Source organism: Manduca sexta, chromosome 24 (assembly GCF_014839805.1).
Source record: "Manduca sexta isolate Smith_Timp_Sample1 chromosome 24, JHU_Msex_v1.0, whole genome shotgun sequence".
NCBI classification, from domain to species: Eukaryota; Metazoa; Arthropoda; class Insecta; order Lepidoptera; family Sphingidae; genus Manduca; species Manduca sexta.
The window spans coordinates 4,929,803-4,952,018 of record NC_051138.1 but is presented as its reverse complement, the minus strand read 5'-3'; the positions used below and the strand labels follow the sequence as shown (position 1 = coordinate 4,952,018).

Here is a 22,216-nt window from a genome sequence, read left to right as displayed (position 1 = left end):
GGTCCAAACTGAAAAAATCTTTTTGCGTTGGATAGCCCTTTGTTCGTGGAGTGCTATAGGCTATATATCATCACGCTATACCCAATAGGAGCGGAGGAGTAATGGCTAATCTCAGGAACAACCGGTCCAAACTGAAAAAATATTTATATATATGAATCAATGATTTTCCTCCGTTAATCCCTCGAGGTCACATTTCAACACATTTCTTACAAACAATAGAGTTGTAATTATAAGGAAATCAATTACGATATTAACATTGTCACATTGCAGACATAACAATAACACAAATGCAAAGGTTTTATTACAATTAACATGCAGGTAATAAGAGTATTCATGAATTGAATTTAAAAAACAATGAGTTAAACAACACTTAAATTATATTGAGTAAGCATGTTTTAAAAAAGTGGCGATAACCTAGTTGGGAGTGGAACGGACTGCCGAGACGAATGTCCGCAGGTTCTGGCGTGCGGTGGCCCACTTCTGCGTGGTGGTCCTCTCGCAGAAGTAGAGTGCCGAGAAAGATCGAGAGAGGGAGGATCCCACCCGCCGTCAGAGGAGACGAAGGAGGCGCCGGGTGGACGACTGACCGGCGTCTCCCGCCCTGTGAAATGGGGGCGTTTGGAGAATTCCAACACGGTATCCCCTGCCTGTCGTAAAAGGCCACGAAGGGAGTCGTCGGCGGGCAGCAGGGGGCTGTCCGCACCAGGTGCATGTTTGTGCATTTTTCGGTTGACCCCTGGAATGGACGGCAGTGTGTAGTTGGCCTCATGCTGCCGTAGACGGTTAGGGCGTCCTTCGGTGCGCGGGGGCTTCGGGCTTCGAGACGGGCCGCAAGGCGGCACCGCGCAGGGGCGGCTGCGGACGAAGACTTAGAAACTTCCGTTACAGGAAGCCCGCATCCGTCCCTAATGCGCCAAAGAGGGCCACCTCGGAGTTTTAGCTGGTAGGCTGTGCGTAGATTAGTTGTATATAGGGTTAGGGACTTGGCCCGGCGGTCGCCCGAAGGTCGTCATCAAATCCGGGCGGCTCAACGCCGGGCCGTAAGGCACGGTTACCCCAGCATAACCGCTCAGTTGTCCCCCACGAAGGCTGGGCGGTAGTAATAAGGGACTTTCTCCGCGAAACCAAAAAAAAGGTTCAATAAACAAAGGCACGCACCTCTGACTTTTACAAAGTTATGTACGAACGCTTTGCGAATTATCGCTCGCTTTAACGGTGTAGGAAACATCGTGAGGAAACCTGCATGCCCTCAATTTTTTTAAGAATTTTGAGGGTATGTGAAGTCTGCCAATTCTAGGGCAGCGTGGTGGACTAAGGCTTTATCCCACTCGGTAGAAGAGGAGGAGGAGGCCCGCGCACAACAGTGAGACAGTATATAATACGGGGCTGATAGTATTATTATAAATTTGTTTAAAATAAACATTGTAGGAATTTGATAACGATATTAGATATTTAATCATTTACTTTATCGCTATATTGTTATGCCTCATATACTATGGTCGCCCGGTGGTCCAAATGTGACCGCAATTCATAAAAAAAAATTGAACGTAATTTTTCGGTGGAAAAACTTATACTCGGGTAATAATTATAATTTTTTTAGGAGAACCCTACTCTGTATATTTTTTTTAATTAAGTATTAATTTATTCATTGATACAGCAATTTAATTATTAGGTTCAATTAGTAGCAGTTCACGGCGCGGCGATCACTGCACTAGGTTCCAGGCTTTATTGCAGTAGACTAAATAAGAATTGACAATACATACATTTTCATCAAGCGACCAAATTTTGTTCATATGTTTCTATTAGTGAAAAATAAACATAATGTTATTTACTACACTTATATGAATATTAATAATATGCTAAATCCCACACTCCTCCAGGAGCGCAATGTGTTTAAAAAGAGGTGCGACATTTTTAAATAAATATTATTATAATGCTCAGTTTAGGCTTTTTGCAATTGTTGAGGTCTTCACTACATAGTATAAAACAAAGTCGCTTTCTCTGTCCCCATGTCTCTTTGTATGCTTAAATCTTTAACACTACGCAACGGATTTTGATGCGGTTTAATTTTTAATAGATTAAGTGATTCAAGAGGAAGGTTTATATGTATAATAACATCCATTAAATAGTGGAGAAATATTGTTATTTTGTTATGTTATACCCGTGCGAAGCCAGAGCGGGCCGCTATGTTTTTATATACAACGTTCACAGTTTTTCTGTAGTGAATTTAGTATCAGCATTGCACCCGTGCTAAGCCGGGGCGGGTCGCTAGTATATTATAAATTCCTTGTGTGTCGTAAGTTAACAGTAAGCAAGAAAATAATTTTTGGTAATTCGTCCCTCTTTTAATGTACTTTTACGTCTATACAAAATAGTCACTGCCTTAAACTTTAGTATCTTATATTCTTTTAATTTAATATGTATAGATTTTAATAATACCAAAGCAGTTAAAAAACACCTTACAAACAAATTCAAGGTACTTTAAAAAGGCAACTTTTTAAGGCAGAAAGCGAAATTCAAATACAAACTGTGGACAAACAATTGATAGAAAAGAACAGGAGCGCACTACTTCTCTCTTGTTACTAGAACAAGCGCCGCAAAGGAAGTTTGTTCAACTACGTCCGCACAATAATATACCTTGGTCGTCCATTTCGTATTTGAAATCACAGAAACTAGTTACAATTCATTTTACCATATAAATAGTACATGTGGTTTTGTAAATAAATCGAATGCCATTCGTCGGATCAAAATGTTTTTGAATTACACCCCAAATTTAAAATAAGTTACATTCATCATCATCGTCTTCAGCCCGTTGCAGTCCACTATAGGATATAGGCCTTTCCCAAGGTACGCCATAGTACCCAGTCTACTGCTGTTAAATTATTGCGTTTAATTTGCGAAAACTAAATAGTCCTGGATTTCGTTAACCCATTGGCTTGCTGTCTTATTGAAAAAAAATATAAATCGAATTGAAATCTTCTTTCTTTTTTTGAATTTGGGTAACAATGGCATTGTAACGATAAAAAATCAATTTCAACCTGCATAGAGTGGTATCTTTCAATAAATATAACACTTTTGGGTTCAATGATATTTCAAATTAGGGGTGGTATACAAAATTCCAAAATGCTTAGAAGTCAGTAAAGCATCAACAATGGTTTGAGTATGTGAGTCTTGATAATATCATTACGTGACCTTAATATTTAAATACCTACTTTTCCAATAAATAAACAGCGATCTTAAGGCCCCTCCTCGAGCAAATGGCCTTGGGCAATTCCATCCTTATTTAGCGAAGTGCGAATTACGGGCGGGAATATGCAAAAATGTAACAATATTTTCTTTAAAAAATCAATTTTAGGACTTTTTGAAAATTTCAAACTACCAATATATTCCTTATTAAATAAGTATTCTATCTAATAGTACCTAGTTTTTGCAAAATAAAATAATGTGTTCTTTAGGAGATGCACGGAAAAACAATAATAGAGGAATTTTTATTATGCAACGAACGAAACAATATCACTACATAGTATAAAACAAAGTCGCTTTCTCTGTCCCTATGTGTGCTTAAATCTTTAAAACTACGCAACGGATTTTGATGCGTTTTTTTTTTAATTGGTAGAGTGATTCAAGGGTAATTTTTATATGTATAATAATAACATCCATTAAATAGTGGAGAAATACTGTTATTTTGTTATGTTACATCCGTGCGAAGCCAGAGCAGGCCGCTTTGTTTTTATACACAACGTTCACAGTTTTTCTGTAGTACATTTAGTATGAGCATTGCACCCGTGCGAAGCCGGGGCGGGTCGCTAGTTCGGTATAAAACAGATAGATACCTAAACACCATCAGTAAGGTTCAAATGTCAATTTGTTATCGTATTGGTATCACGAACAATGTTAACTGGATCGTTACTCTGGCACGGGAGTGCAAACTTATGAATCAAAGCTGTCACAACCTCAATATTATTAGTTAAAATTTAATATGTGTGCACGCAGATGTTTTTTTAAGCATTCTATTTTCTCCTGGCTAGTGCAGTTAAGACATACAGTCGAGAGATTAATTTTGCATACACTAATTCGAAAAGCTTATATGTGTGGAAATAAAACTATTTTGCGGATTTTATCAGTTTTATATTATAATTTTCTTCCGACGTTTCGAAGACTTTGCAGCCTTCGTGGTTACGGGGCGGACTGAGCGTTGGTCATCCAAAAAGTCAAAGTTACAATATATATATACCTACATTACAATTATATATTTTTTTAATTTATCTGTTGAGTGTCCGATCTACCCAGAATCTAAAGCTTATATGTGGGTAGTTGACAGTTATCGCCATGTATTTGCCTGTCCTGAAGTTAGTTCTAAACAACCATCCCACGGATTTATTTTTAATAATCATCACCCGACAAAATGGCCGGTAGTGAATTTCCTTCTCAAAAGTGGTATGTATTTAAATTTATAATTAATTACAAAAATCACCAACTTAAAATCTAACGATTTATTTATTTAATTTAAATCAGAACCATTCACAGCAATTACATAAATTCTAAATTCAAAAATAGACACAGAGTATGACAACATTATGTACGAAGGTAAAAAAATAAGATTAAGATAAATTGTAATACCCACATATAATGACAATTTCACACACTTACAAAATCTCAAGCATTCTGGATAGTATTTTGATTCATCTACCCGCAAATATATCACACTCAGAATTGTCCAGGGTTGTCCAAGAGGGCGTATATTACCAATTGTAAATGGATTGAAAATGTAGTAGAATTGCTGGCAAAGACTTGCTACTAGCATAGATAAGTTTTCCTCGACGAATCTCGGACGCCATTATTTAGAGATGAGATAAGCAAAGTGTTCCAAATATACGAAATCTTCAGACACAAGATCGAATAATTTAGGACCCGAGCCGGTATCTTATTGAAGATCACTAATCTGATTACTGTTCAAGCCTACAACAAAACGGCGGAGTCCGTCTGCATTCTATCTATTAATTTGTGCCTAACTTGACCCGCCTGAATAGATTTTGATATAAGTTTTACTATTGGTGAAGCTATAAAAAACAAGAAATATAAGGTTGTCCCAAAAAATCATACTGGATTTTTTTTTATAATTTTTGACCGACTTCAAAAAAGATAGACTTTAGGTACAAATTTGGCAGTTGTTTTAAATATTTGTTACTTTGTACTTACACACACACACAGCAACACGCATTAAGATTCTGGAAATTTCTTGAAAACGGTATTCCACGCCACTTATGTGGAAATTTCAAGTTAGCAAGCAAAACCACCGAATTTATAAATATAACTTCTAAAAATCAGCAAATAGATATCTGCGGGAAAATAATGCACTACCACAGATATTCTTTTTACTTGATTTTTTCTTTTTCAACAAGTTCCAAGCATCTTATTTTGTTCCTTTTTACCATTTTTATAATAGTATGCCCTATTCCGTCTATGAAGGTGAATCCGTCTGGAAATTATGGGCGTTTTAGTCAAAGGACAGCTTCGATAGATAGGTAAATAGAGGATTCTTTGACTCCTATACTGGTACCGCTATCAAAGCTTTAGCTTTAGCTTTCGATTAGAACACTCATAATTGTAAACGGTCATACATAATAGACACACATAATGTATTTTGTTGCTGATAACATTTCATTATTTATTTTTTCCTTTTATCTGTATATTACATATTCTATTATACTGAGTTTAAAGTTTAAATTACACTACCACTACCAGTAAGTAATGAATATAAAAACAGCGAGTTCAAATGTAAGACACTTATTGCAGCAACAATTTAATCAGGCGCATTTTTTTGTCTACCAACTGAAGTCGGAGGCATTGCTTTTCTAAATTTAAATTTGAAGCGATAATCAATGAAAAATGTATCTATTTATTAAAATACATTTTTCTACTAATATGAGATCTAAACCAACAATAATGCTTTTCATTCATTAATTTGTATCAAAGTAATTTATTTAATTGAATTTACCTCAGCTTAAATGGTACAAACTTAACATTGCTTCACGCTAGAAAATCTATAAATACATATTCATTAAAAATGGTCATAACAGTGGTTAATAACACCAGGTTATGCGACAAAAATGTTTGCATTTAAAAATACGCCATATTATTTCCATGCTTATTTAAAACGGGAGCGCGGAAGCTTTGTTTAAAAGTTTTCATTTTAGAAAAAAAACCGCTTTGCTCCCTCAGCATAAATACAAGGCAAGTCTGTCTCTTTCATTTAGTGCTCTAGGTTTTATTTGAAACTTTTTACGTCGGTGTTGCCTCACAAAAATGCCTCACAAAAAACAATTTACTACAAACAGGACGAAGCTACGAAATGAAAATTGGAAGGAGCCCAGTTTTGCTTACTTACGTACCTGTAATTTTTTCATCCGACGGCATAATTGAATTACTTTTTGCGTTCCATTAACGTTTATCTCCAGGGCATTCTTGAGAGGTTCATTAAAATTCACCGTGGTCGCTAAATGAAAAACTATTGATGCCTTAGACATAAAAGCAGCCATTTCTTTTTGATGTTGACATAGATTATATTGTATTGTATTGTACTTATAGGAACGAATACAAAATTTGCAATGGTATAGTCCTGAGTTCGGGTTAAAGATCGGAACCCACTAATATATCGTAGTTTTAAAAAAGCTTTATTTTTTATTATCATGGTCATAAATGGTCTGAAAATAAATCTATAGCTAATAATAACTGGTTATAGGTACCTACCTAGCTACTTATGGAATATAGGATACAATATGCATGTTTTTTTTTTAATTTATATACAATTTTCGATCACAACCCACTAATTCAGATAAATCAATAAAAAAAATATTTCAATACTTCCAGAAAATGTCCCTGTAATATTTTTAAAAGCATCTTACTTACATATTCTCACAACGAGCGTGCAATTTGCACCTGCGCCGGTTATTATTTCTAATTAAGCCCTCAACTTATTTTTAATTTCATGGGGAATTTGTAACAAAGTTAGTGACGTAGTTGCAGCTTAGGCACCGCGCAAGCTCTGTAATCTTCTCGAGGACCCCTACACTGTTATAAAACTTCAGTAACTCTATCGACTGTCTGTGGCATAATAATTACTAAGTATTACATTTCGGCAACAAGTTGGCGAATCTGTCCTACAGCCTAATTATCACTGATATAAATTATACCTCTTTAAAGCTCCTTCCGGAGCAAACGGTGTTGAGCTATTCGTTGAATAATTGGCGGTTTTTATTTAGTTTCAAATTTAAAGTTGTATACTTTCGAAAGAGATGCATGGTATCAAATAATTTTAGCGGCATTTTCATTATGAAAATAAAGAAATATTGTAAAAATATGATGTTAATTTTTTTTCTTTTCTATGTTATAATTTTTAATAGATAACTTTTAAAAATGCGATTCGCTCACCAGTTTGTTGAAGGGAGGGCTTTAATTTCAATAACTGAATAACAGTCTGTTGTAGGTACTGCACTTGAGTGATTTAGGTTCAAAATGCAAATATCAAAAGTTAATAATTTAGTTATTGATTAGTAGTAACATGATCTATGCAGCGGCTCACTAGTATAGTATTTGGTAATGTATTATATTTAACAATATATCGTCTATACTACAACAAACCTCACCCACAAAAAAACTATGTATCCGACATTCAACATATATAGAAGTCAACCCAAGAACTTAAGATTCAGATTTCTTGTCGAGCCTACAATATTTTCGATGTACCTAATATAAGAATTCCTTATCAATATTCAATAATAGCTAAGTACTAAAAGTTATTGAGAACTCCAGTTGGCGCCATGCGCTAGTTCCCGAAGGAGTGTGAAAGCCGAAATCGCACGAACACGCACGAAGTTTGAGGCACGTAAAATCATAATTCATCGCTTAGCCGTTAGCGTATTGGGATTTTCAACTTCATATGAGAAGGAGAAAATAATGTTCGTAAGAACCTCCTGAGGTAAGTGCATCATGCTTAATCTGTTTTGATCCCTAACAAGTAAGTAATATATGATTTATTTTTGTGTAGTTTATTATTGCATACTTGATACTTAATAAAGTGATTTGAAAAAGTAGACACGACTTAAATTATTTCGAAACGTATGAAGGTTTTAATTATTTTGTTACAATCCATCCCATATCTTAATATTTCACACTACTCCTTCGTATCTTCCTTTTGATTGATTTGTTGTTAGTTGAAGAGACAAGAAAAATATTCCCAGAGACTCGGCGAGCTTCACCACTCGTTGTCACATATGTCCTTTTTTTGGTATCGCGGAGAAAGTGTTTTGCACTACCGTCGAGCCTTCATGGCGGGCGACTGGACGGTTATGTTAGATTCGCTGGCCTTACGACCCGGTGTTGAGCCGCAGGGTGTGATGCAAAACGTCGAACGACCGCAAGACGGAGTTCTTAGCCGAGTCCTTAAAACTACATATATCCCATACACGCCAATATACAAGTATAAGTAGACAGAAACGCAACTGGTGCATCCACTTTCAACCGTGAGTATTCCATCCTATGGAGTATTCCCATAGAAGGAGAGCCAAGCGACATATCGGACACAAATTCCAGAATTCGGTCTGATATAAGTAGTAGAAAAACCCGATATGACCCCAGACCTCAGCACTGCAGTCGTTCCGTAATACAACTACGCCACCGAGGCAGCCTGTAGTCTGCCTGTGTATGTATATGAAAAACATATGACACACAATTTAAATTATGAAAGACTTAGCCGTAGCGGCAAATACGGTGTAGTAAGTTTGCTCAGCGCGTAATTAGATCATAAAAAAAAATAGCGCAAAAAATACGTCATAAATTTCTTTAACGCATAGAGCAATCCTAAACTAACTGAAAATTTGACTTTTGCAGCTGTTTCTATGCACAACAAAGTTGATAGGGACGTCTGTTCGCGTAATAAAAACTTTACAAACTTGTAACATAAAACATTGCGTGAAAAATGGCTTGTACGAATAATATTTATTGTCATGATTTATCCCTGTGAGTATTTAGTTGGGTACCGTGTTTTGTATCGACTAACGACTTTTTTTACGTAACCGATACGAATATTGATTCACACTCAAATTTCACAATTTTTGGGCTGTTTTGGGTGAGGGGGTTTTACCATAAAATTAAATGCGACTACTTACATAATTGTTAGCAGTGAATTAGTTAAAAATTCGTGCCCGATGTGGCGATAGACTCGCCTCCTATCACATCATGGGACGGACTACACACGGCGGAAAGGTGGGCCTATTGCGTCTCTGCCTACCTCTCGGGGGAAAAAGATGTGAGTCTGTGTATGTGAATAAGTAAGTTTATTCATCCACGTATATAAATCATATTATAAACAAAAACTAACATCTGCTTGCAATAAAACTAAGACAATAATGTACTACATTATAGAACAAAGACAGAACAGCACACATATTTAGTTCTAAAGCCGACATCAGGACCAAATTTGTGGGCTTAAAGTAACCAATTGGTAATAAGTGTTATTTGAAATGTCCTTGTGACAAGATATCACTGCGTCTTTAGATATTAATACAAAAATAACATATTTCCAGAAAATATGCTTATATGCTCATTAAAACTTGCAAATCACGATATGGAAACCTTATAAAGTACTAGTTGGCCCGACAGACGTTGTCCCCTCTTAACTATGAATTTGCAGCGCGCATTCTGTCAATCGCTGACAGTTATTTCAAACAATTGACAGTTATATAAAATTAATATTTTCGTTAAGTTTTCTTAAATTTCCTAATTTTCCGCGCAATTCTTTGAATTTTTTCTTTCATAAGAACCTTCTCCTGACAATAACAAACACAACAAAAAAAATTAGTGAAATCGGTCCAGCCATTCACGCGTGATGGCGTGACCAAGGAAAATAGGGATTCATTTTTATATATATAGATTGTACATTAGTATATTGCTATTTTACGGTAGATTGAGTAACCATAGCATAAGCGCAAATCTTTGTATGATAATCTTCGCAATGTCCGTTCTACATAATCTTAGAACTCTTTGATGCAGAATAAAACATTTTGCATGTCCTAAAAACAACTCAAAGAACAGAATGGAATTTTTGCAAATATTTCAAAACTTTATGTTGTAAGAACGCGTCACTCGTAAGAGCACTTTGTATCTTGAGTCTTGTTCCAACGCTAGTATCTTAAGAGTATGACTTCAAAGAATACGTCCCATTTTAGTGAACCTTCTGTACTTTTGTCTCACTTTGAGAGAAATCCGGCATTTACTGACGGCGGATTTTTCTGAATAAAACCTCGCGACTTCCGATTCTTAAAACCGTCTGTCATGTAAAATATTGCTGAGTGTTGAAAAGGAGAAAGTGAGAAAAAGGCATATATTAAAGGAATATTGATGAATATTTATGCTGAGGTACTCGAAGTGTAAAATTGACGATTTTAGTGTCATGTTGGCTTGAATATTTATTGTGTACACCTATCTCTTTAGTCTCTACACTACCTAAAGGTTGACTGGTAGAGAATGCCTTTGGTATTAAATCCGCCTTTTTACTCTTTGTATATAAAGTTTAATTTAAATAAATATTTAAAAACGATAACTAAAATAGCAGAATAATTCAGTGGCCAGTATTTTTCAAAACCTTTTGTTTTGTAAATTTGCTTATTGATTCAAAGACATTCTTAAAATGATAATATTATGATCTAAAGATAAAAAAGAAATGTAGTGGCCAGTGTTACTACTGGACATAATAAGACTTAACATCTCATGCCTGAGGAGGGCGAGCGCAGCGGAATACCGAACAATACTTTGTAATTCTAGGTGTTGGATGGTGTTCCTACTGTTTATGGGCGGTCGTATCGCTTATCATCAGGCGAACGGCAAGCTCGTCCCGTCATTCAAAGTTACGTACAAAAGCAACGATCTTTGTAAAATTGTTTATTTCACAAGACGTGTTGAGTAGGCGGAGACTGTTGCCATTTAATGCTTCTATGTTATGGTCACATCATTGTTAATACTAATATGAAATGATTTTTGACGTAATATTACGAAGACTTTTAGGTAAGAAGTTTTACTTACGCAATTTAGGTACAGTCAGCCACAAAAGTAGCAAAATATCAAATCACCTTTAAACTTTTTTGTCCTTATAAATAATCGTTTTATCTTCACTAATATATTTTTTAAAGACTAACTTTATTTTAGATAAATATGTATCTTACGATCAAAGTTCAATGTTCTATGTTAAAGGGCTCCTTTTTCCGTACTTAGCCCGTAGTACATCGGGCCATTGTGGGATTTGAACCTGCGGACATTTGTCTCGCCAGTCCGTTCCACAACCAACTAGACTGTCACCGCCTAATAATTTAAAATATTTGTTAAAAATATTTTAAATTATTTTTTATTTCTTCACAAACTACCTAACTAATGAGAGGTCTTTCGAAGCCAGAGCTAACTGCAATCAGTTTACTTAGGCTAAGACCAGCCTGGGTGATCCAAGTAAGCTAAATGGAACGTCTTAACGTAGCGAGGTCATCTCAAATAATTTATTAAGATGTTACCCTAACAATTCTTGAAAGTGAATACCAAAGCAAGAAATTTCTGCTTTATCTATAAGGGAATTTAAGTTCCAAATTCGAAAGAAACAAATCATAAGCATATTAGACGGGAATTTTCATTACCTTACTTAAAATTAAATAAGACATAAATTGTTTGTAGCAAATTTTAATTAATATTTGTGTACAAAGTATTTTCTGCTAATATTTATATTATTTCACTATTTATTGCTTCTAAATATTCTAATGTATAATATTGACGAATAATATTTTATCTATGAGTTTAACTGAACTTAAAGCTGTGCTTTTTGCGTTTAATTAGGACTACTCTTACCTATAAGTAGTAACAATGCCACTTCTACACTCAAATTCAAATTAACTATTACTGCCAATAAATACAAATTATATTTGACTAGATATTGCTTGCATTTACCGGTTTTTTTTATAGGGGCTCGACAAAATGATTTTACTGCACCTTATGGTAAGTGGACTGGTGTTCTGATAGAATAGACGATAAGATTTGATTACCCCTCGCCAGTTGACATAATTACGCCGGCCTGTTTGTACCCGGTATACATAAGCTGGTCCTGGAGCCCGATACATTTACGCCAATATGTCGAGTCGTGTTTTTATCGGCTGTTATGAAAGTTCCTGTGTATTTATCGGGATAAAAACCTACATTGTAATCTAAACACGTTAAGAAATATCTGTGTTTTTTTTATTGCTTTAAAAGACGAGATGAGCTTGCCGTTCGCCTGATGGTAAGTGAAACGATGGCCCATAAACAGTAGAAGCATCATCCAACACCTTGAATTACTAAGTATTGTTCGGTATTCCACTGCGCTTGCCATCCTGAGACATAAGATGTTAAGTCTTATTATACCCAGTAGTTACATTGGTTACAATGTCCTTCAAACCGGAACATCACAGTTACTACAGATTGCCGCCTGGCGGCAATAATAGACATTGAAGTGGGACCTACCAAGGCGAACTCTTACATATGAGAGACCAGTAAAACTTACTTCTAAAAAACTAATCTAATCTTCACAAACTATCGCATTACTAACATATCTCAAATCACAATTGAAAATCTCAAACTCGGGATTAATTTAAATGTTAATTCTAAGGATATAAAATAACTGATTTATTACTGAAGGCGCGAGCGCCGAGCTCGTCTCTCCAGTCACCTGCATGAGTGTGATAATATAATCTGGTGATTTAGTGAGCGTTGCGCTTCGGTTAATTCAGAAAATCTGTAACCGATATACGCACTTAATATTACTGTATCAAGTGACGGGATTATGGAAACTGGGTTAGACTGGCTCACGTGTGCTGGAAATTAATGTATATATTAAGTATATTTTATCAGTCGATTATATTTTGTACAAAAATTGATTTTTTAATATGCTATAATAATTTCGATTGTCTCAGTGGCGTAATTGTATTAAAATATGACTGCTGAAGTCTAGGGTTCGATGTCTGAGTCGGGCGCTCGCCCCCTGTCATATTATGGGACGGAATACACACGGCGAAAATTGGGTGCACCAGTTGCGCCTCTTCCTGCTCCTTCCGAGATAAAAAGAGATAAAAAGCGTGAGTGTGTGTGTGAAGTTTTTTAATGTGTTATATTAGTCTTTCATTTACATAGAGTCAATGTAGAGTCATAGTATTCAAGGGACTGTTACAATTATTTATTTATTTATTTTAAGGACAAACAGTGGTAATTACATTAAATTAATTAAACCTTACAAATCACTAACGAAATTTTAAATGTATTTACCTTTAGTTGCCACGGTATTGATGTGTTGGAAAAAATAATTATTAAAATATAAAAATAATGTGAACAATCTTAATGCAATAATATAATATAATTATCTATCATTTGCTCCTGTTTAGACTTAGTTATTAATAGCCTATTATTTTTAGTATTGATTAGGTGATGCTCGCGGCTTCGCCCGCTTGAAAAGCCTTTCCGGTAACAAAAGTCCCTAAAACATTGTTCATAGCGTCAGTTGTATGACACTAGAGCCATTTATTAAAAAAATGACATTATTTTTCATGTCAATAAAATAACTGGGATAGTAATCCTATATGTTAATCCAGGACATAGACCTGTGTGCTGAATTTCATCCAATTCCGTGCATGTGTTCACTTCTAACATCCATACATTTTTACAAACTTTATCATTTATAATATTAATAAGAAATGATATCTAACTACTTACTAATCATCGATATATACGGACTACGTACTAGACCAGGCGTTCCGTACACTCATTGTGGTCAACTCAACTGTACTGCAATTCGGACACCTGACTTTAGTATGATTTTAACATAGACAGCGTGTGGTTATATAGTATGGAGTGTCGCACATAATATCTGTACTAATACTAACTCGAGTCTAAGTAAAAATCTGGATTTGAATAAAAAATATTAGCTCAAATAAGTAAAATTATTTGTTGTTCAAGTGAATAAATAGGTTATAACAGTAAGGTTTTGGTTGAAATTTTAGTTCAAATTTTGAACAAATAGTTTATATGGACGTTAACATCTATAGAATATACGTCAATGTTCCTTACTCATGTTCCTACTTCTAGTAAAATGTCAACTCAACAGGCCATCTATGAGACTAAAACGGAGTCTGCGAATAAAAAACGTGTTTAGTTACGGTTTGGTTTGTGAAGGAATGAACGCTCCATATCGCCGATAGATGATGCTGATACATACTTTGTGACGAAACATAAGCGCGTCCAAATAATTATAATTTTTATTTAAAATTGTTATCGGCTTTAAGTTAGCTTCATTTTTTGTGAGTATATTTGTTAATAACGTAGTAATAATCTCTAAAATAATGATACAAATTGGACCGTAGCATACTTCACGAGTATAGTAAGTCGGAACTTTCTGTATACATGAGCATTTACTTATAGTAGTATTTAATTTTTAATCCCTCATCATCACACGTAGAAAACATCTATTGATGCCTATAATAGAGCATATATATATTAATGTATTTTTAGACAATTTATTTAGTGCATAACAGAACCTCAATTTCCGACGTAGCTTTTTGTTACTTCACTTTTATATATCGAGCAAGACACAGTATATTCTTTGAATAGTAAATAGATTATATTTCTTATTTATTTATATACTTTTTATACAACAAAGGCAGACTTAATACAGAAGGCATTCTCAACCAGTCAATCTTTAGACGATAGGGATGAAATAATATAAATAAAATAAATTCTAAATGCCTTTATTTCTACTACATAAATTTAAATTTAAAACTTAATCTTATACTTAACTTAATCTTATTATTAACTTAATCTTATACATAATGATTTCTTATATTTACGCGAATGTTAGACATTAAAATTAAACTATTTTTCGGAAAAACCGCCATAAAATCCGAAAAATAGTTTACTTTTAATGTTAATATTATACACCTAGAAACAATATAGGTAAGTATAAAACATAAATAAATTTATTTATGTAGCTTATGCAGGGTCCAGTGCGTATACGAAATATCCACACCTTCATTACGGTGTTATACAAGGTGCGCCAATTCTTTGTTTATCCTTGCCTACTAACTTCTACCTGTCGAGGTCGTTCACAATAAACTCCGTGTTTGGAAAGAATTCAGAAAGGTCCTACTCTTGGGAAATAATGTCATAACAAAATGGTCAAACATTATGTTTATTTAACGCTTATTTTTTCAACATGTAACAGAAATTCGTGTGTAAAAAATTGTACGCGATATCATAATTGTGCATTATTTATTTGGTACTATCCTGTAGACAGCTTTGTCTACACTATAAATATACCGATTTTAACTAGGCTTGTTTCCAAGAAAATACATTGGCAGCTTTATTGTTAAGTTCATACATTTCAAGATGTCAATCTCGAATCGATCGCTCAAGAAATCTTCTTCACATTCTGTTGTACGATGATATAAGTCAGTCGACTTATACGTAATATCATAGTTAAAACTGAACAGACTACGTAGATGGCGTTACAACTGCAGTGCTGCAACTAAAGTGGGTGGACCAGTTGCATCTCTACTTATCCTTTCAGGGATAAAAGGCGTGAGTGTCTGTGTCAAAACTAAATACTATCAGTCACCAAACTGCTTCTAACAGTTAAGAAAATAGATATTTTTTATAAAATGTTGTACTACAGTTAATGCACAAAACGCAAACTCTTTTCCTTCTTATTGTGATAACATGGTTTTAAATAATTACAATTCATAATTATAAGACTATCATTAAATATAATATGGATTGTAACATAGTATATAAAATTAATATAGGCAGCGGCAGATCGTTGATATTTCAATTGTCTCTCCACATCGAACCCACGCTCTTGAAATTCATAACCAATGCTGGTTCGCCATGCTATCTAACACAGAATGAATTGCTTTTTACATATGCTTATAAAATATTAACACATAACAATTATTATTACTTTTCCGTCACATCATGGGACGGAACATACTTGGCGAAAAGTGGGTGCCCTAATTGCGCCTCTGCATACCCCTTCGGGGATAAATGCGTGATGTTATGTATGTATGTATGTATAAAATATTTTTTATAAAACAACATTCACAATCTGCTATCAATACATCAGTGTACATTTTTTAAGGCCTATGTGCAGGAATAATAAAGTATTATCAAAATTGGTCTACTCTGTAAAAAGTTATTCTTGATTTAATATAAGACATGTTAAATCACACATATTTTTTTCTTCGGTTAATAAAACGCAATGTATAGACATAGCTTACCACTACACCAGCATAGTCTGAATAGCAAGACAGCTTAATTATAAGAAAAGACGATCAAGTATAGGAAAATGACATTTATAATTAGTAAGAATTTCAAATTTAAAAAGTTTGCCAATTTGCACTGTCAGCTTGGTAGACCAAGGTCTTAAAACTTCCTAGTAGTAAAAGATCACACAGAATATAATTCTATTAATTTATAAAAAAAAATATATAAAAAAATATTTCGTGTATAATACGAATTCATAAAAAATAAGTTCCGACCAAATAACATCTGACGGAATTTACGTGGTTCTTCCGACGCGTACTTTACTTATAATTAGGCTTACCATACGTCCCGGTTTGACCGGGATAGTCCCGGTTTGGGATCCCTCTCCCGTCGCGCCGCGCCGCCCGTGCCACCCGCGCCAAAGACGAAACAAAAGCGAGCGAGAACGAGTGATACCGACTGCAGCAAAATGATATCTTTCTCTTCTGCGTCCCGGTTTGGCTCTTCGTAATTATGGTAAGCCTACTTTTAATGCTCTTACCGACCAATGTGTACGGTGAATTATGAATGGAATGTTCAATGCAGGTAACATTACGCGACGAACAACGGAAACGCCAGGTGCGTCTGGCATACTTGGACCATTCAAAGATTGTAAAGATTTTTTGTACACTTAAGTACATACGTACAGTGAGTCACAAAGGTAGTTGAACAAATTTGAAACGTTAAACGCTTCTACAAACTTATAAACTTTAATCGATTATTCTTTTTCCTAACTAAAATAAAGTAAACCATTTGAAGTTTATTTTAGTGAAGAAAAAATACTTAATTGTGTGTTAGAAAACAAACGTTTAAAAGCGACTTGAATATTTTTATTTATTTAGCTACTTTTGTGCCTGACTGTCCATTATGAGTTTATTATTACACTACAAAGTCAACATTGAAAATGTGAATGAAAGTATTTTTATATTTTTAAATGGTTTAAACGAAATAGAGCTGCTTGTTTATTAATTTACACCAAACAGAAAGATATCGAACATTTTAAAATAAACTTGGAGAACCAGTTTTATAAAAAAAAAAATATCTTTATCATTGGTACAGTCGTCGGTACAGATAAAGTCAGAATGGTTTTATTTTATTAATCGTTTACAATTTAAACTTATTATGAAGAAGAACAATATAAAAACTCTATGCATATTCCTTACCTTTCCTGTCTTTCTATAAACAAAATAAATTAATTAAAATTATGTTCCGAGAAATGTTTTATTTTAAAGGTTGTAGGAACTCACTCTTTTCAGCTTTACTCTGAATTTTTTAACATGAAATTCATCGTCGGTTTGAAGAAATTTTAATAATAAAATATTGTCTGTATATACTGTTATAATACAAAATAAGATATAGGCCATACTATGATTTATGAAGTGTAAATATAATTAATTTTACAACATTACGATAAATCATAGACGTATAGCGAAAAAATTATACCAATTTTGAAATACTATTAGACCTAATGAATTACCGCAGACATTACCTGTATTTTAATTTATTCTTCCTATTGATATAATTGACCTAAATTCCCACGATACCGACGCCCTAAAACCCATCGTGATGTCAGATTTCCATTTACTTTAGTGACAGGCTACGATGTCAAATCCGCCTCTACTCAACATTAAGAGCACTCTTGTCTCTAATTAGAGATTAATTGAATGAGGGCGAGATGAAGGGCCCTCCCACTAGGCCCATAAAAGGCTTTCAGCCTATTCTAACCGCACAACTAACATTCCAATTTCAATTCACTGTCAATATGTTCCATTTTCAAAATTTAATATTCGAATAAAAATATTTAACCGGTCGCCTATGAAGTGAGTTTGTGTTGCGAGTCAGTCTGCCGCGACGCGTTCTCAGTGACGCACGTAGCGCTATGTTCCGCGCGGTGACAGACGGTTGGAAGCGATATTGGTGGGGAACAGGTACGGAACTGGCAATCACATACATCCTTGATAATCAAATAATATGTTTATTCCTATGTAATAAGTTGCATTTTCCAGGTTCTGTAGTTTATGTGTGTCAATTATTTCATACGAAACAAAAAGAAACCGTAATAATCTTTCCGCACGGATAAACGCACGGCGTTGCGTTCGCGTAAAATATTATTTGCCATTGTTGTTCTGTGTGTTAGTGTTAATTTTATGTGATAATTTGAGCGTGATAGAAGAGCGCGTTGCATTCATAAACGGTGGTGGAACTCTCTCTCGGTACAGTGCGAAGTACAGAATGTTGCAAAAGTTCAAGACTATTTACGTCTGCGGTCGTTCATCTTCGGCCACTTTCGGCAATGTCCGTAGCACGTGGTAATGCGTTCTACGACAGATAGTGCTGAGATAACGGCGATCTTACGTACGCATAAACTGATAAGGAGTCTGCTCTACATTCGCAAACAGTGATAAGTAATTGATTGACCGCGAATTATTGAACTTAACCGATTTTTATCGTTGAGTCATCTAATCATCTAATCAGCTAATTAGATTTAATTCGTAATATTTAATTACGTAAATTGTTTTTGAATTGATCCAATCGTGGATAGTAATAATGTTCGTAATGATATTTATTCAAGAAATTTAAGTTCTGGGTGGCACGGATAGTATTCATGAATAATCACAATGTTTACTAGCAGTTTTGTATCTGAATTATATGGAGTATTAATTAACTTTTAATTAAATTCATGCCGTGGAATCGAACCAAACATCCGCGTCGAAATACCCCTATTCCCACTGGAATATAGCTGCTTACAAAGTGACAATTATTTATGAAAATATATATTTGGCGTAATGTATTATTATAGAATAGATAGAGTCGGTATCCGGAGAATTGTATCCGATTTTTGTATTGGTATTGCATGGTGAAAACTGGGTGTCCTAGTTACATCTCTGCCTACCCCTTCCTAGATGCGTGATGTGCGGGTGTTTATTGTAAGTATCCAGGACGAATAACTCGATCTCGTGTTAATATCTATCAAACAAAAAATAAAGAAATGCGACAGCATTTCTGTTGAATATCAAGCAATCAGCTATTTTCCTAGAAAACCCATAAAACCCGCGACCCGTTTCTTGGAAACCCGTTTATAATTTCCCTAGCATTTCAAATATTCATAAGCACTTATCATTTACACACACACAACATCACGCATTTATCCCAGAAGGGGCATGCAGAGGCGCAACCAGGGCACCCACTTTTCTCCAAGTGTGTTCCGTCTCATGATGTGATAGCGGGCGAGCCTATTGCCATATCGGGCACAAATTTCAAACTCCGGGCTGACACTGGGCAGAAAAACCAAAATATCATTTTGCCCGACCCGGGATTCGAACTCAGGACCTCAAAGAGCTATCGTACCGATTTCTCATTTACCTCTATCTTACTTAGTTTTCGCTTACTATGAATCATGTAGTACTTAATTGATTTAGAGAGAAATAAATCCTGAAAACGATTCCGAGAACCCACTCATAGTTTCGCTAGCATTGCAGATATTTTGCTGACCTAAACAATAACCTTTAGCTAAACTAGTTGTTTTTATCTCAATACGTAGATACAATAATGACTATTGACATCAGGTGTAAAAGGTCCATAATTATAAGTGACCTTCGCTGTTCCGTGACGTCCGCGGATAATTATATACCAGGGGCATCCGCGATATTTAGTTGAATGTAGTTTACTTCCTTTAAACTATTATTTGCTTGCTACTTTGCTCATGTGGAATTCGGTTTATGATAAATTTTAAAATGGAGCTTATTTCCCTTATGTATAAGGCTCATTGGGTGTTTGATTTTATCAAAATCGATACAGTAGTTTAGACGTTTGGCGTTTGTAATATAAATATGCGACAAACTGAAACAAATCATATTTTTTTAAATACCTTATGCATTATATTCCACGCTTTAAACTTGGTGAAAATAATTAAGTCTTTATAGTGTATTATTGATCGAACCACTCCTTATACGTTATGAATTATTCAGTACTCACACACACTCAATATAAAAGTAATTTCTGGTTTTCCCCATGTAGAATAATAATGAGTGTTGTTTGAAATGAATTTTCAATTAGATTTTATTGATGATTTTTGCATCAGTTTGTTTTATGTACAAATTTCTAGGTATATGTTTTGCCTTTCATATCTAGTCACAATTTGTAGACAATTTTCATTAAAAAAAAATATATTGACGGTTAAGCGACATTTTTTGTGACACAAAATTTCATACATATTTAAGATCAGTGTGACCTTTTGCTGTGTTTTTTTTAATATAGTTAAATTTTAAAACAAATGTTGCTTAAGTCAATTTGCCTTTCGCCTTTCAACCATCGATATTTAGTCTCTACAATTAGGCAATTTTCCTCAAAAAGTAGTCGCGCTGTCTTCATACTTTGGTATATATTTCTAATAACCATATCATATAGAAATATCTTCGTCAAAGGCCATTCAATTTGGAAAGTTTTAAGAGCTCCTTGTCCTGATAACCGATCCGACTGATCGGGTCTTTACTCCAGGTTCCATGACACGCTGTTAAACCTAAGGTATTAATAGTTCGTGACATTGTCTTGTTATATGTAAACTAATTGCCCCATGTTCGACATACAGCGTTTCTATATCTCCAGTATCGGCATTCTATAATATACATACTAAGACTTAACACAAATTGATCTTATTATATGTAAAATATTACACAAGTAAAAGTAAATAGATACAAATAAATTAATTTATATCAACTAAATAACATTTTGTATTTACCTTTTATATAAATCGTAACCATCCAAAAATAATCCAGTTACATTTATGTTATATCAACTATATCTTTTTGCATTTTCTGGTTACGCGACTTGAAGTTAAAAAACAGTATTTCAGTTTTTGTTTCATTTATTTGTAAATGTATCATCGCCTATAAGTCGTTCATTGAACTTCAAACGTAAAAACTTAAAACAGTTGTCATAACTCTCAATAATGGAAACTGGGTTAAAATACAACCATATTAGACGAAAAATTTAGTAATTTACGTGTTAGGTATTTACATACTTAAACAGTCTTATCGACGGCGTCTAGACTTTATAAATAAATCTCTAAGGCCAATGTACTTTAAAAAACAAACAATTTATTTTTGAATATCTTCGTGCAAGCCCACGTGAGATAAATTATTTTCTTGGTTCAAATTACTACTACTAGTAGAAAAGTAGTCTATATTCTGTATGTATGTATATCCGTGTGCCAAATTTCATCTAAATCCGTTCAGAATTTTTATGTTTCTAACAAATCAAACTCTCAAAACTTTATGGCAATCTTGCAATAATAATGTAGCTAAAGATATTATACCAAAATGTAGTTTTTTGATTAGCTGATTTTTTAGTCTCTTTTTGTTTAATATCTGCTATAACTATTCGACATTGGTAAAATCACCTATAAATAAACGATGGCAGCCATAATATAAAAGAACATAGGTTAAATAAATAATCACACAATCTATTAAAATTTCATACATAACATTGACAACAGTTTTGATATAACAACAGATATAACAACAGATAAGACAACAGTTTTAAATTAAATCAAAGCTATTTACATTTAACTCCACACTTGAACAAGCAGTATACGATAGAAACAGTGTAATTAATTCCAACATTTAGGGTTTCATCGGTTGAATAAGCATGTAGGTTACAAACTGCAATACGTTACATATAAAGCTCGTTATTGACTTGGTAATACAAGCTATGGGAATAAAACGAAGAGTTCTAAAATTATATTGTAAACTCAGGGCTTTTTTCTGGGGGCACGCGGGGGCACTCAGTGCCTCTCAAAAGAAATTTCGAAAATATTGAAAAAAATTGCCATCAAAAAGTAAGGAAGGAAGGGGGGTACAAA

At 34.3% G+C, this 22,216-nt stretch overlaps 1 protein-coding gene across 1 annotated transcript in view; it reads left to right on the top strand.

The window, feature by feature from the left end:
• The first annotated feature begins 18,198 nt into the window (after positions 1 to 18,198).
• Positions 18,199 to 22,216, top strand: part of LOC115451867 (pancreatic lipase-related protein 2) — a 33,516-nt gene continuing 29,498 nt past the window's right edge. The window contains exon 1 of the mRNA XM_037442459.1: positions 18,199 to 18,284. Within this exon, the coding sequence (XP_037298356.1) occupies positions 18,236 to 18,284 (49 nt within the window). The 5' untranslated portion in view covers positions 18,199 to 18,235. The remainder of the gene's footprint in view (positions 18,285 to 22,216) is intronic.